At 37.9% G+C, this 15460-nt stretch overlaps 1 protein-coding gene and 2 non-coding genes across 3 annotated transcripts in view; 2 read left to right on the plus strand and 1 right to left on the minus strand.

Annotated features, from left to right (window-relative positions):
• LOC134855092 (UDP-glucose 6-dehydrogenase-like) overlaps nucleotides 1-13615 on the plus strand; it is a 57407-nt gene extending 43792 nt beyond the window's left edge. Inside the window, exons 9-11 of the mRNA XM_063871475.1 lie at nucleotides 3110-3205; nucleotides 3531-3657; nucleotides 12220-13615. Of these exons, the coding sequence (XP_063727545.1) occupies nucleotides 3110-3205; nucleotides 3531-3657; nucleotides 12220-12405 (409 nt within the window). The 3' untranslated portion in view covers nucleotides 12406-13615. The remainder of the gene's footprint in view (nucleotides 1-3109; nucleotides 3206-3530; nucleotides 3658-12219) is intronic.
• On the minus strand, nucleotides 2678-2749 carry Trnaa-ugc (transfer RNA alanine (anticodon UGC)). The gene has a single exon. It is a non-coding gene; the product is annotated as a tRNA-Ala (tRNA).
• Trnaa-agc (transfer RNA alanine (anticodon AGC)) lies at nucleotides 3001-3073 on the plus strand. Its single transcript has one exon. It is a non-coding gene; the product is annotated as a tRNA-Ala (tRNA).
• Nucleotides 13616-15460: the final 1845 nt, after the last annotated feature.

Genomic DNA, 15460 nt, shown 5'->3' on the forward strand with positions numbered 1-15460 from the left:
GACAAATCACTAGTATTTCCGCTTAAATTTGAACAATTCGTTTTAAATGTTTTAACGCTTATTTGCCGTCTTAAAGTCTTGGGAAAACACGGATCGCAGCTTTTCCAGTTTGATTTTTTTCTGAAATTCTTTTTTAAAATGACTTGTCATACTATAACTGCATTAAAACGTGTCAACGTGAACACAGGGGCGGATCTAGGATTTTCTCGAGGGGAAAGGCGAATTTTCGAAAAAAAGAATTGAAAAAAAAAATACACCAGTTGTTAGACACAATATACAAAATTATGAATTTCACCATATTTGTTTGGCTTTGGTTGAGTTGGAACCAACGAGCACGATCCAAGTCATACCCGCAACAGATGCGAAGTATATCTCACTAAGCATTGGTGTATTGGTTGACACTTACACACGAGCAAATGGTGTTAAGCAAAATGTCTATGAATACATGCGATTCATTGACTCATGTAAATTTTTGAATTCTTCGTCACAAAAACTTGTTGGTAATTTACCAGCTGATAAGTTCTCTATACTAGATGAACACTTCAAACAAGCTGATGAGAGTTCTCGTACACTTCTAAAGAGGAAAGGTTTTTACCCTTATTCCTATATGACAAATCGATTAAAGTTTGATGAACAAAATCTGCCACCACTCAGTGCATGGGGAAACTCATTAGAAGGAGGAAAAATCAGTTTTAGTGAAGAAGATTTAAAACATGCTCGAACAGTCTTCGATAAATTCAATTGCATAAACTTAGAGCAATATCACAATCTCTATCTCACATGTGATACTCTTCTTCTCGCATGTGTTTTTGAAGTGTTTCGTTTGATAACTCACGCAAGCTTTTCGAATTGTTTTGAAAAAACAGGCCAAATAAGGGCGTTTTTAGGCACTCCTTGTAAAATGTTGACCAAAAAATTGCGTCTTTAGAAAACTTTTAGGGGCAGTCAGCCAAAAAGGGATATCTGAAAATAGTACAAAGGGGGACCTTTTGGGTCGGCAGGGGGTCGAATCCCTGATGGTGGGCTTAAGTTCCCCCTAAATCCGCTGGTGCGTGAACAGGTGAACAAGTTTTTGCAATATTTCAACATACAAAACGCCGTAAAAAGTTTTTGAACAGCTTTATTTTGTAATTTTTTTATGAAGGCGTGGGGAACTGGAAAAGGCAAACTGGTTGTTTGCATTTAAAAGAGATCATCGTGTTGTTATTTTTCGTCTGTTTAGCTATAAGTATTTTTAAGAGTAATGAACGTAGTGAAGACTCTTATATAGGTCTTGCTGACTTTTTTCTGTTTTTTTTCCAGGAAAAAACATTAAAATTGTGATGCACTTTTATATATATTGATTCTCTTTTTGGTATATATGCACTTTTTGAGTTCGATTGAAATTCATCTGCTGAAAGTGACTTAAATAGCACTCTCCAAATACAAACGTGGAAATAGCGCAAAAATAACGTGTACGATTTCTAGTTTCGAAAGTGGAATTTAATTTTGAGATTTCCAGCGGAATGAACATTTACGTATTGATCCAGTTTTCTCAAGTTGGGTTAATTTTATCAAATAAGCGGCAATCATAAATTGTTCTAGTAATTCAAAAAGCTTGAAGGGCATCTATTTTTTTCTCTGAAATTCGAAAGTAGGTTTTTTCAAGAAAGTCAGTGTTTTTGTAATGTTTACTTGCGTTCATTACTCTTTTCCAATCTTCGATTGGCTATGTTAATTGAATTGTTGCCTGACTCGGTGGCCAGTCAATGAGCAGAATGCTCGAAGAGCAGAAAGGATCCAAGAGCAGAAAAACTGAATAATATCATTTTTTATAAGCTAATCGGTAAATTGATTATGTCAATAATACCAATTTTGGCCTAAACAGGGACTTTTTAGTGCTTTGGGACAGCTTGATAAATCAATTTGGTCGACCTAAAAAAAGTTCGACAAAATTTTTGAAAATCCCTTCACCCCCTCGAGAAAATCCTAGATCCGCCCTTGTGTAGCAGTATGTTTTCAAATTTTGTTTTGTTATTTCGCAAAGTTTCCCCCCTAACCATGTTCAGGAGAATTTAAAAAAGGCGCCAAAAGTGGATTTTGATGAGAAATAAGGTAACCCAATTATGTTTGTTAAACTGTAAAATAAACAGAAGCGACTAAATTTCTTGATATAAACAATGAATTAATTGCAATTTTCGATCTGAAAAGTTTCTGACTGAACATTTCAAAGATTTTTGAAATGAATATTTTATTCACAAATTAGTTTTCAAAATTATAACATGCAAAATCGAGGGACCACTCTATCATTGTAGTACGAAACATTGGGTCTTGAAATGAATAATGAATAAATTTGGCAATTCAAATTTCGAGTTGCAATTAAAAGCGAGTGCAATAAGCAGCAGCTCGATTAGAAAACCTTGTGATAAATTTGACAAACTTATGTTTGCATGCAAGTGGTATTTAATTGTTTGTTTCACTCGCTTTCGCGCTTTCAATTTCAACTCGAAATTTGAATTGCCAAGTTTATTCATTTTGGCGGGGGGGGGGGGTTATAACCGAAAAGACCCAAAAAAAACAATTTAACATTGCCGTCTTCATACTTATCATTTTTCTGTTTTTCTGCACTTGGACCATTCTGTCGTCGGATTCAAAATTATAGGAATTGTTACTGATCAGATTCTTTGTAGGCGAAAAATGGAAGTGTGGGGGATCGAACCCCAGACCTTCCGCATGCAAAGCGGACGCTCTACCACTGAGCTACACCCCCTCTTGTACTGTTCGAAGAATGGTATGTCTTGAAGAGAGCGCGGAGTTTTGCGCGGTTATTTGTGGTATTTGTTCTTGAGAAGCAATAAACTGGAACTTGTCCAATACACTTATTTCTCAACCATGGTATTGAGCAGAATATACTACAGCCTCTTGCTGCTTTTTGTATTTCCATTACAGCTGCTTGGTTGAACATGCACGGACTTTGCCAGTACTTGTGAATTAATTTCACTGGTTTCTAGTTGCTGGTAAGGGGATGTAGCTCAAATGGTAGAGCGCTCGCTTAGCATGCGAGAGGTACGGGGATCGATGCCCCGCATCTCCAATTTATTGCCAACTAATGGTTGCTTAAATATTTCAGAGAATCTTCGGCAATATATCTGTGCAAGTATTTGATTGAAGAAGGCGCCAGTTTGCAGATTTACGACCCCAAAGTGACAGAAAAACAAATGCGATGGTAATTTGCTATTTCATACTTTTGGGCTCTTCTTTTCCACCTTCCCCCCTCCCCTCATTTGAACTTTCGAATTTGAAAAAAAAAAACAGTTTAACACTGTCATCATGCTTGTATAGAGTTGGCAATGTACTAGTACCACCTAAAACGTGAAGTATGATGGACAAATCTGTTCACAGTTGTCAGTTTGTTCAATCTGTCAGTTGGGGGGGGGATTTGTTTTTACGGTTGATCCAAAATGTTTTGAGCTGCGTAAACGAAAAGATTCGGTGCATTTACTTACTTGTGTTACATGTGAAAGAGATGTGTGTGTGTGTGTTTTGTTCAGGGAGATTGGTCAGCTGACTGAGGCAGAGGCTCTGAAGGGCTCCTCAATCACAGTGTGTAGCAGTGCATACGAGGCATGTGATCAATCTCACGCTGTAGTTGTCTGCACTGAGTGGGACGAGTTCAAGGTCAGACAGCACAAGTATAGTAGAACGGTTACGCTGCAAAAAGTAGACCGGTCATAGAGTAGACACGTCGTAAGCCAATTAGAATAGATTAAAAAATACGCTTCGTTTTCGTACGCTTGTTTTCTTATCTTGAATCTGATTGGCTTACGACGGGATTTGGGAAATTAGGCGACAAGAAAATTAGACGATCAGAAAATAAGGGAATTTAGACGGGAATAAAATAAGGGAATAAATTCCGTTTCTTAAATTGAAATTCGAGATCAAGTTTCTGGAAATTTGAAAGTTGAGTTTTTTTTCAAAAATTAAGTCAGTACATCTTTCTGTTTACTTGCGTTCATTGGCTCTTTACAACTGTCTGTTGACAAATTTTAACTTCCGGCTGCTGTGTATATACTAATAAAAAGCGGAATATAGCATTTGTTTTCAATTTTGACTGAAGTGTTTTTGTGTTTCGACTTTCGAAGAAAGTGACGGAATATTTGTGCTCTGGTGGTTTTTTTCTCCAAACAAATATCGATTTTTAACTAGTACTTTTTGACGAAGTTCTTTTCTATATCAGTCGAAATGTATTGTTATCAGGGTTTAAAGCCATCCAATTTGGGACAATTAACGCGCGATAAAATTTGACGTCGACGGCGCTCTAGTTCGTCCTAGAAATGGCTCCAAATTGAATTGAGGCGTCATTTGGTCTTGTTAATACTTTGCAAAGTGTATAATTATGTTCTTTATATAACGTGTGTGGGTATTATTTAAAAACCTCAGAAATTTTTTCTGAACGTTCAGGGCTTTGCCTTTGTCATACCGCTACTGCAGTAGCAGTATTTATTATACGTATGTACAGCCAACCTCTGGTGTTAAATCATTATTTTATGGTACGCTCAAGGTCATACATAAGTGATGACACTGAGACTAAGTGAGAGATCAGAGTACTTAACAATGATCTATCTCTCAGTACATAAGAAAACAAAGAAAAGAGAAAATCTAAATTCAATATTCAGAATACAGTATTGAATTCCAACTTGTTTTCAATTTGATATCGCAACGCATATCACATGGCGCAGCCAGCAGGATTCGCAGCTCAAGACAACAGAACGGATATGGGAATCCCGGTATTTTGGGCATCAGCGAATCTAGACCCTCCGTGGCAATTTAAAATCTGGTTCGAACAATTTCTCATGGCGGTTACGGTCAAAGAAAATGTGAACCCAGAGATTATTTTGGAAGAACCAAAAGACATATTAGAGGAACCACCACCACGCCCGGAAACGCCCAGGGATGGGGAGAACGAAGATGCGAGGAACGCCAGAATTCTTAGAGATAAACTAGCTAGAGACAGAGTAGCATTGGAGAACGAAGAGAAAAGAACAAGAGGCCCACGAGTCGGACACAATGTCTTCTACAACGAAGTACAAAAGAAACTGGTGTCACGACTATTTCTATCTTTGGGCACTGAGGGAAAGAAAAGATTCCTACAAAAGAATCCGCACGCAGAAATATCGAAAATGACGTTCAGAGGAGTAACAGAGTTGGCAGAAGTATCGTTTCAAAAAGTGAAATGTGTAACATACGAGAGATACAAGTTATTTACGAGAATGCAAGAACCTGGAGAATCTCTGGAATCATTCCACGCAGCGTTAACTGCTCAAGCAGCCCGATCAGAACTAGGAACATTGGAAAATGAAATAGTGCGAGACTTGTTCATCTCGAAGATGAAGAACATGACATTACAGGACACGTTGACATTCGAAACCCTGGATCCAGAGGAAGTTCTAAAAAGGGCTATAAAATTCGAACATAGCAAGTTAACCACAATGGCATTTCAAAAGACTAATGCTGCGGCGGCAGGAGGATCAAGTAGCAATTACACATCGGGTGTAAGAATAAAACAGGAACCTGTAATGGCAGTTCGAAATTTGGGGGGGAAAACCAAAACTCCAAATAGAAGAGAAAATAATAACAGACAGAATAATAACAAAAATCAAAACACGAAAACAAAACCATGTAATAGATGTGGAAGGACGTTTGAACAAGGACACCTAAAAAATTGTCCAGCGATGGGAAAGGACTGTAAAAACTGTGGTAAACCAAATCATTTCGCTAAAATGTGCAGATCACAACAAGTAAGTGAAGTTGCGGAAGATTCGGAAGAATCGATAGTGGAATGCGACCAGATCAGTGAAGGTGTTGGGTCCTGTAGTGAATTTGAAGTCATGTTGATACAAACTCAACAACCGGAAAATGAACGAGTTTCAAAATATGTGAAAGATCGAATAAATGAGATGAGAAAAGAAACAAACGGAAAAGTGGTTAGAGTTCAGAAAATAGACTCTATTCGAGATCCAACATTGAACCGCGTAAAGTCACTAAAGGCTATGGTACGAATAGATAACCAGATTATTCAGCTAACAGTGGATACTGGTAGTCCTGTTTCATTTCATAACTGGGCAACGACGAAAGAAATCATGGAAAAATCAAACAAAGTGAGATTCATACCGTCTGACAAATTGAACTTACAAACAAAATTTGTGGACTACAACAAACAACCGATCAGTATCCTGGGAGCCCTAAAAACCAATCTGAGGTCAGCGGGCTGGGAAGTTAAGGGCGCAACCTTTCTGGTATCAGAGCGAAAAACTAGATGCATCATGGGATTAGACTTGCAAGGACAAGTGGGAATAGTGACTACACAAAGAACAGCGCCAAAAGAACTCACCAGGTTTGACGTGCTCATGTGCGAGCAGTCGGAAGGTTGGAAAGAAATATTTTTAAATAAATTTAAGAACTTATTCGAAAGGCAAGGCATTTCTAAAAACCACATCGTCAGTTCAAAATTCAAATACCCACTATGTCCGATACAAGAAAAGGGGAGAAGAATCCCAATTCATATACAAAATAAAGTCGAAAAAGAAATCGAGAAGTTATTGACAGAAGGTCATATAACAAAACTTGATAAGTGTACAAGTGATTGCTTTATCGCCCCGATTGTGATAACAGTAAAGAAGGACGACTCAATAAAATTGGCAATGGACGCGAAACCAATCAATAGACAATTGTTCAAAAACAAATACCAAATGCCAAATGTAGATGAACTTATTGATGGGGTAAGCCAGATTGTAACTGAAAACAAAAAGGGTACGCTATATTTTTCGGTGTTAGATTTGAAATATGCGTACATTCAACTAAAATTAGCTGCGGATACAGCTAGGCAATGCAACTTTAACATTGTGGGCGGAAAAGCAACCGGAACTTACAGATTCTTGACAGGATTCTACGGACTAGCAGATATGCCAGCTGAATTTCAAAAGGCTATGGATAGAACCATCAATCACGCTAAAAACACGTTCTGTTTTCTGGATGACATACTTATTGTGTCAAAGGGAAGTGAAATCGAACATGCCAATCTAGTAGAAGCAGTATTAAAGAAATTGGATGCGGAAAACTTGGCACTGAAACTATCAAAATGTGAATTTTTCAAACAAGAAGTGAATTGGTTGGGTCATCATCTCTCAGAAGAAGGGGTTAGACCGAAGATCACTAAAACGGAAGCGGTAGTAAACTTGAACCCGCCCAAATCCCTAAAACAACTAAGGTCATTTCTAGGAAGTATAAATCATTTAGCTAAATTTATACCTAACGTTGCAAGTCTGACAGAAAAATTAAGACCACTTCTTAAAGAAGAAAATCAAAAGAAAAAGTTAAAAAACATGAAACTACCGGTGAAAAAATTCGAGTGGGGGGATGTTCACACAGAAGCATTTAATGCTATAAAAGGAGCTGTGGCGAATATTACGAAAGTACATTATTACGATGCAAATCGTGATACACGAGTTAAATGCGATGCTAGCCATGATGGACTAGGGTCCACTTTAGAACAACAAAATGATGAAGGGTTGTGGGTCCCAATTTCGTTCGCATCCCGATACTTAAATGCGCAAGAAAAAAAATATTCAACAAATGAGTTGGAATTATTGGCAGTTGTTTGGGCAGTAGATAGATATAAACACTACCTTCTGGGGAAACCATTTACCATCGCAACTGACCATAAAGCGCTTACAACAGCACTGGATGTTAATCAATCGAACAAGACCTACCAATCGCGCCTAACCCGGTGGGTTGACCGGTTACTGCCGTATCAGTTCAACATAGTTCACATTCCGGGGAGGGACATGGGCATAGTTGATTATTTATCGCGTGATCCTTTCAATGATCCCTGGCCCGAATCAGAATTAGACGAAAAGTTTGTAGTAGCAACAATAAACTCTTTTCATGAAACGTTCGACTGCTGGAGCAGTAGGCTTAAAGATTCAAGGTCGCTCAACCGGAACGAAAACGTTCTAGAATGTTCTAGAAGGAATGTTAGGAAACAGTCATCAAGTAATGGTTGCTATAGCAACCAAAACGGTCAAAACCGAACAAAGCTCGACCGGAACGAGAGAAAACAGTTTCCACGACTGCAAAAACAGCTGAACACAACAGTTCAACAGAATCAAATCACTCTTTTGTCAAATCAACCCAGCAAACAGTCAGTCTTAAATAATTGCAAAACGAAAAAACGACCAGTACCGAAAAAAATAGAAAAAACAGACTCAAGAATCGAGATGTCAGAAAATGCAACCAGAACATACGACTGGTGGTCCAGCCCACCACAAGATTGGCGGAACGAGGAGCGTGAAGAAAGCCTAATGGACCCAAAGTGGAACCGATCATTTTCCACTAATAACGAACTCTCGGGAGAGGAGGAGATCACAGAGACAGTACAACGTACGAGAAAAATTATACGAGGAGGCAGAAAAAATAGGGACAGCTCAGGCAGCGAAACACGTCAAGCACAACGAGTAAAATGGTCACTGGAACCGGAACAACAACGAATAGCGGACCAAAGACTGCTCTCATTCTGGCAGCTAATAGGCGGAGAAAACAATGTTCAGGAAAATCGAGAACTGGTGGCCGATACTCAAGAAGTCAGGGACAATGTGGAAGACGAATCAAGTCCAACATCGTCAAAACCGATCGCATCGACAGAACGAAAACTCAGTGAGGTGAATGTATTAGAAGTCGACCTTACAACCACAGAAGAGGCGGAGAGTGAGGAGGAAGTATGCTCAATTCAACCGCCAAAGGGTCTAGGAAAATTAAGACTGCAAAAGCAGCAACAAGTAGAGACTCTGGACAACCTCGCAAAACTATTCGACAAAAATTTATTAGCAGAACTGACCACAGAAGACACGTGGATGGACCGCCTCAGGAGAGTGGTAGAGAGAGGGGACAAACAAGGATTCGAATTGATGGGACCCTATACAAATCCGTTGTGGTCGCAGATGGCAGTTCAGGACGATTGCATCTTAGTCAATAATCGGCTAGCGGTACCAGTCCAACTACGACAAGCTGTCCTCAAACGAATACATCGGGGACACCCAGGACAGGAAGCGATGTTGGGAGCAGCGCAATATCTGTGGTGGCCACACATGAATAAGGACATCGTGAATTTGGCAGAGGAGTGCCGTAGTTGTACCAGATATGGTAAGAATGTTAAATACCTTATTTCGAAAAATTCGTCAAAACCACTACCACTGCTCACGCAGCCGGGACAGGAGGTACAACTAGACTACGCGGGGCCTATAGAAAATCAGAAAGGAAAAAAAATCTATCTTTTAGTAGCTATTGATCGATTCTCAAAATTTCCATCAGTGAAGGTTACAAAATCCACAAGTGGAAAGAGCACAGTAAAATTCTTGAGATCATATATCGACACACATGGAGTCCCTGAATCAATTCGATCGGACCAATTTTCAGGATTTAAGGGAAAAACTCTAAAAAAATTTTGTTCGGAACTTAATATCGAACAAAAATTCTGTCCGGTGGGGGATCACAGAGGTTGTGGGTTGGTTGAACGTACAATTCAAACAATAAAAAGAAGACTGGGAGTGATGATGCTCGATGAAAATAATAAATCAATCAAATTATGTCTCAGTATTATAATGCGAGATTTACGATGGATCAAGCAGAAAACAATTCAAGTATCCCCGTTCCAAGCACATTTCGGCAGACTACCAAAAACAGAATTTAAAATTGTGAGGGATAGGTTTTTAAATAATTCTGATTCTTTAGACAAACAACACTTGGAACGCTCAGCACTGACTGCGTCTCAAATGAAACGGAGGATTGATCAGTCGAGAGAGAATCTCAAGATAGTGCGCAAGGGACAACTGAGCAGGGATACAAGCCCACTGCACAAGCAGCAGATAACATCGGACAGAGACAAAGAAAGAGCCAAAGCCCTAAAGGAATTGTTGGAGGCAAATGCCCGATGGAACTACGAAAGAAGGGATGCAGCTAAAAATGACATCAGGAAATTAGTGGACGAGACAGGTCAACTCAATCCCGATCTTCGAAAAGAAATGATTTACTCTTGGGAAAAAGGATTCGTGGAAGATAAAGTAGAAAACCAATGCAAGTCACCACCCAAGACAATACTTAGAAAGGACCCTCTAAGGAAAAGCGGACAAGCCCTAACCAGACCACTAAAGGGGAAAATAGCTTCAGAAACGGAATCAACAATTAAGACATCGGCCGGTTCGATCTATAGAAAATCGGACATAGCTCAATCAAAAACCGTACTTACTCAAGAAAAACAGAGAAGCACAAGTAAAAGTCCATCGTCGGAACCTACAAGAAAGTTCAAGCGAATCAGTTCTCCAGAACTACTAGAGGAACTGGAATCGGAGGATGAACTCCAAGGAGAAATGGAAATTACAAATGAAATGAACCCAACAGAGCGCTTTCAGAAGAGCCAAACAATAGTCACTTCTAAGGACACAGAAGCCGGGGGAGGACTGAATCTTGCAATAAAAAGAGCTAAACCAAACCTGGCGGGACCAAAATCAGCAGAGGAAACAAACACGAATAAGCCGGAAAAGAGCGGAAAAGAGAAGAAAAGCCGAAGCAAGCAACAACAGGGAACCAACGCAAACCAAACTGCGACTGCAGTCAACTCGGAACAAGAGCAAGCAATATCTAAGCCGGATTCGGTCAGGGCAGATACCAAAATCCAGTCGAGCTCTACGCCGAAAATCAAACAGCGTCCGAAACTGAAGGGCATTGACGCGCACACCCCTTTGGAAGATATAGTGGAGACGTTTCACAATAGAAATTTGGCACCGTCTGACTGGGAGAAGTACGCGGACCAACTGTTAAAAAGAGGGGTGCAGCGAGTTGCGGATGAACTTAGAGAAAATCCTCAAAAAGGCTCAGAATTGGATACAAACTTCGAACCACCACAAGGATTCTCGGACGAATCAAGTGCGGAAGAGTCAGGTGTTCGACGAAGTTCTAGACAAACAAAGAACAAAGAACCCAAACGATTCGGAGATCCGATAAAACATTCAATCAAAGAAATATCCGAAATTCTTACAGGAAGAGGTCTTTTAAAGGAGGCACTTAAAGAATACAGAAACCAACTGAGAGATTTCAAAGATCGGGACGACAGACCCTTGGAGTCAAAAGTGCGACGACTCGAAAGACATTTATTTATGCGAAAATTCGGATATGCTACTTTAGATGAAGGAGTAGATTGGAACCCGAGTTGGGAAATTGAGCTGGAGGAAAATTGAAATTTACATAATACATCTAAAAGACTTTCTTCAGAACTGAGTAAATTGAACTCTTTTAAATAAATTATCCTACTGATGTTGTATAATTTATTTCTTTCACCGAGGGGGGTGTGTCATACCGCTACTGCAGTAGCAGTATTTATTATACGTATGTACAGCCAACCTCTGGTGTTAAATCATTATTTTATGGTACGCTCAAGGTCATACATAAGTGATGACACTGAGACTAAGTGAGAGATCAGAGTACTTAACAATGATCTATCTCTCAGTACATAAGAAAACAAAGAAAAGAGAAAATCTAAATTCAATATTCAGAATACAGTATTGAATTCCAACTTGTTTTCAATTTGATATCGCAACGCATATCACAGCCTTGATACGAGCAGTCTTATTTTATCTTACTGTCATAGAAGTGAAGACACTTATATAAGTCATGATTTTATCCGGTTTTTTTAAGGAAAAAGTCTAAAGTTTTTGCGGCGTGACTTTTGATTTGTTTTCAAATTCTATTCAAGTTTAATCGCTTAAGATGAAGTTACGCTCTCCGGTTACAAAAGCGAAAAGGCTCGAAAAACCTGAATTACTTTATGGTTCAAAAGTGGATTAAATGTTTAGAGTTCGCAGCAAAATGAAAATTAACGTATTGGTTCAGTTTTCTAAAATCGGGATAATTTAATCGAAAAAGAGACAATCATATTTTGTTTTCGAAATTCAAAGAGTTTTAACGCCATTTCTTCCAAAATCAAAAATTGAGATTTATTCAAAAAAAAAAACAAGACAGTCATGATTTCTGTTTCGTTGCGCTCAAAGACACTTTTCCATGTTTATATAATAAGGAAGCAGTAGCTTGTCCTCTGTTTGTTATGTTTAACTTTGTTTGTTACGAAACATAAATATAACGTTTGTTATGAAACATAAATATAACTTTTTGAAATTAGAAGTGTGAGTTTAGACCCTCGACTACAAAAAGATTTATGATTCCATGGCCAAACCCGCATTCCTCTTTGACGGCAGACTCCTTCTAGAACATTCTAAACTCCAGAAGATAGGCTTCAAAGTGGCATGTGTGGGAAAGAGACTGGATGTGGCTGGCTATTCTGTAGACACAATGCCAGCATCGCCCACTATACCTTTATAGATGGGAGTGGGGGAGGATTTTTATTCTTATAATAGAGAGGGTGATTTCAAATGAAAGCTTTAAAGACTCGTTTATAGACGGTTGCAATAAATTGGAGAATTGTATCAGCTAATTTTTGCTATCAAACAAATTAGATAAAAGTTTTTATGTCAAGGTCACTTCTCAAAAAGGTCACCTGATTTGATAATAATGGCAGACTCCAAGTTCTTTAAACCTTATTGTTATATTTGGTTCCAATTTTTTGCAACTCTCTTTTGCAACTGGCCTTACGGATAAAAAGAAAGAGCTGCGACAAATCGACGCACAGCTAATGTTTAATTTGATGAATCTGGAACAATGTGGCCAGTTTATGTTGATGGGTTCCAGAAATTAAAGCAAAATTGTCCAAATTAAAATTATTTTTGCTCCTTTCTGCCTTGACAAATCTTGTTTTTCAAAGTGTTCACCACCTTCTTTTATCGAATTCATGCTTTAATACAAAAAAATGTTTGTTCAGAAGCTTGTAAGAAGGTTGCGAATGTCGACTGTTATAGATTTCGACTAAGTGAAGTCTTTTGCTTTAGTATCTGGTTAGCCTTCGCATCTTAGAGTATATCATATCTATATCACAACGCAGTAGTCCAGTTAATTAAATCGGACAATTGAACGAAAAAATCTTGGGGAATTTTATACTCTTGAAGTCAATCAATTATCAGTTAAATTGCATACAAAAATGATAGTTGGCTTCGTGGCGTGAGAAAAACGAGCATGAAGACGGTTTCCCTTATTTTGTTTGACATGTAGAACGCGAAAACGGAGTAGCGCCCGTCGAGTGGGTTAAGGCACGCGTCTCTCAACACGAGGGTCTCGCGTTCAAATCCCCTGTGGGTCACAGTTGAAGCGGTCCTAGTGTCATCCGCCGCAAAGTGGGACCGGCTGAATAAATGCGCATGCTGTTTTCGAAATTTTTATGAAATTATGTTTTCAGGGAATTCTATAATTTAGGGACCCAACTATCATATATCGTTTGTATCTCATAAATTGTGCTTTAGCCCAATAAATTTTGTATTTTTTGTCATTGTTTGATGCTTATTTTTCTATGTAATTTTCCTTGTATTATGGAGTAAGAGGCGATTGTGCTGCACTTGTGAATACCTTTTGACGCTGTAATTTTCTTCAAGTAATTGTTGTACAAATTGACTTAATTGGGTAATTCAAATTATATATCTGTTTTTTTTCTAAGATTTCGCAACTGAAAATTAAAGTTTCTAAGAATTAATTGTTTAACAGAGCTAGTCTTTTTTTGTGGCAAAACCTTGTTAAACTTTTTTTTCGCTAGAACCTAGTCTTAGAAGTTTTGTCATATGATTTTACCAAAGTTACCAGTTTTGCTAAATTAAAATTTAAATTCTTAATTCTAAATCTAAATTTTAAATAGACTTACTGCAGTTCCATTGCAGTTGTTGCTCCAGGACATGCAAAAGAAAACTCAAACTTCTCTATTAAATTGTGAAAACCATTACGAGGCCAAACTGTGCATTTTAGAATTAAATTTGGATTCCGCAACAAGGAGGATCCCTTTGTTCTTTTCTTTTTTTGTTTTCTTTGATGGCTCCGACACAATTTCAATATATTTGAAGACTTGTCTCTCGAATATAGGAACATTCCGACTTAGAATTGTGCGCCTATCCATTGCACAGTTTGGCCTCGTAATGACGCACTCTATTGTTTCGAGAAAGAAGAGGCAACGATAGATAAGACAGTTGTTTAAAACGATAAACTCAGAACTTGCGTTTTTTTTCTCAGAGCTTGTCAACGTTTAGGGTGAAAAAGGATGGTGAAAAAATTCCAGCTGACAAAGGTGAAAAAATTCCAGCTGACAATTTCGGAGACATCAAAAATCGGATACCTCAAATGACGTCAGTCAAAAATATAACCTCGCATTTGATGTAAATTATTCACAAAAGTTATACAAATATTAATAGTAATGAACGTACTGGATCTTGCTGATTTTTTATTTCAATGTTTTGAGGAAAAAGTTTGTTCACGCTCATTTTGATTTTTTGGAGTTTGAATCGTATTTTTTTTTCAAGTTCAGTAATTGAGGCAATGAAAATTTTTTTAAGGTTAGCATTACTATTGTCGAAAGGCAGGCAAACTCCACTATCGAATAGCAAAATTGTAAATGTCATGAGAAACGTGATCGTCTTCTAATTTCGAAAATGGAAATTATTTATCAGATTCCCCAGCGAAATAAACATTTTTACCTATTAATCCAATTTTCTTATGTTGGGTTAATTTGAACAAAAAAGTGTCCCTCATAAATTCTTCTACAAATTCAAAAAGCTTCAAGGCCATCTATTTTTTTCTTTGAAATTCAAAATTTGAGTTTTTTTGTAAAAATAAGTGTTGTTTTTTTTTCAGTTTCCTTGCGTTCATGAATCTTTTACAACTGTTAGGTGGCTATGTTTTTCTTTTGCAGCTGAAAAATTGAAACCTACAAGAAAGTGAAAGTTGTTTTGTGACAATAAACAAAATAACTCAACTGATGATGTTCAACCTTGAGTTTTCGTTAAATGAAAAAGTATAGTCATCAAACCTTGAAAATCAGTGAATTTTCACCTGTCAAAAAACATGATCTAGAGTGCGACTTTTTGGAAATGGATTCAAAGTTGTATGACTAATTCGATTACGATAGCGAACGTTTTATTTTTCAGATTCCAGACACTTGCCTTTCCGTACTGTCAGCGTCGCTATGGTGATGATGATGAAATATTGGATTGGAATCTAACGTTAGATCGGAAATCTGTTGAGATATGTCTTCATGGAGTCTAAATTGCAAAAAGTCATAAGACAACCACCCGAAAAAAGAATCGAAATTTGTTTTAACTGAACATTATTGGAGTACTATTGCATCGGAACGGGCTTCAGAGTTACCAATCTACCACCTTAACAAAAATCAAGTTCGAAATGCAGAAGAATAAACTCAAAGATCAAAAAACGAAATCAAAAAAAATTGCTCATTTTTGATTGAAACCCTTTTGATTGAAAGCCTCTCAGTTTATGCAAGTTTTAG

The sequence above is a fragment of the Symsagittifera roscoffensis genome, chromosome 10, assembly GCF_963678635.1.
Source record: "Symsagittifera roscoffensis chromosome 10, txSymRosc1.1, whole genome shotgun sequence".
NCBI lineage: Eukaryota > Metazoa > Xenacoelomorpha > Acoela > Convolutidae > Symsagittifera > Symsagittifera roscoffensis.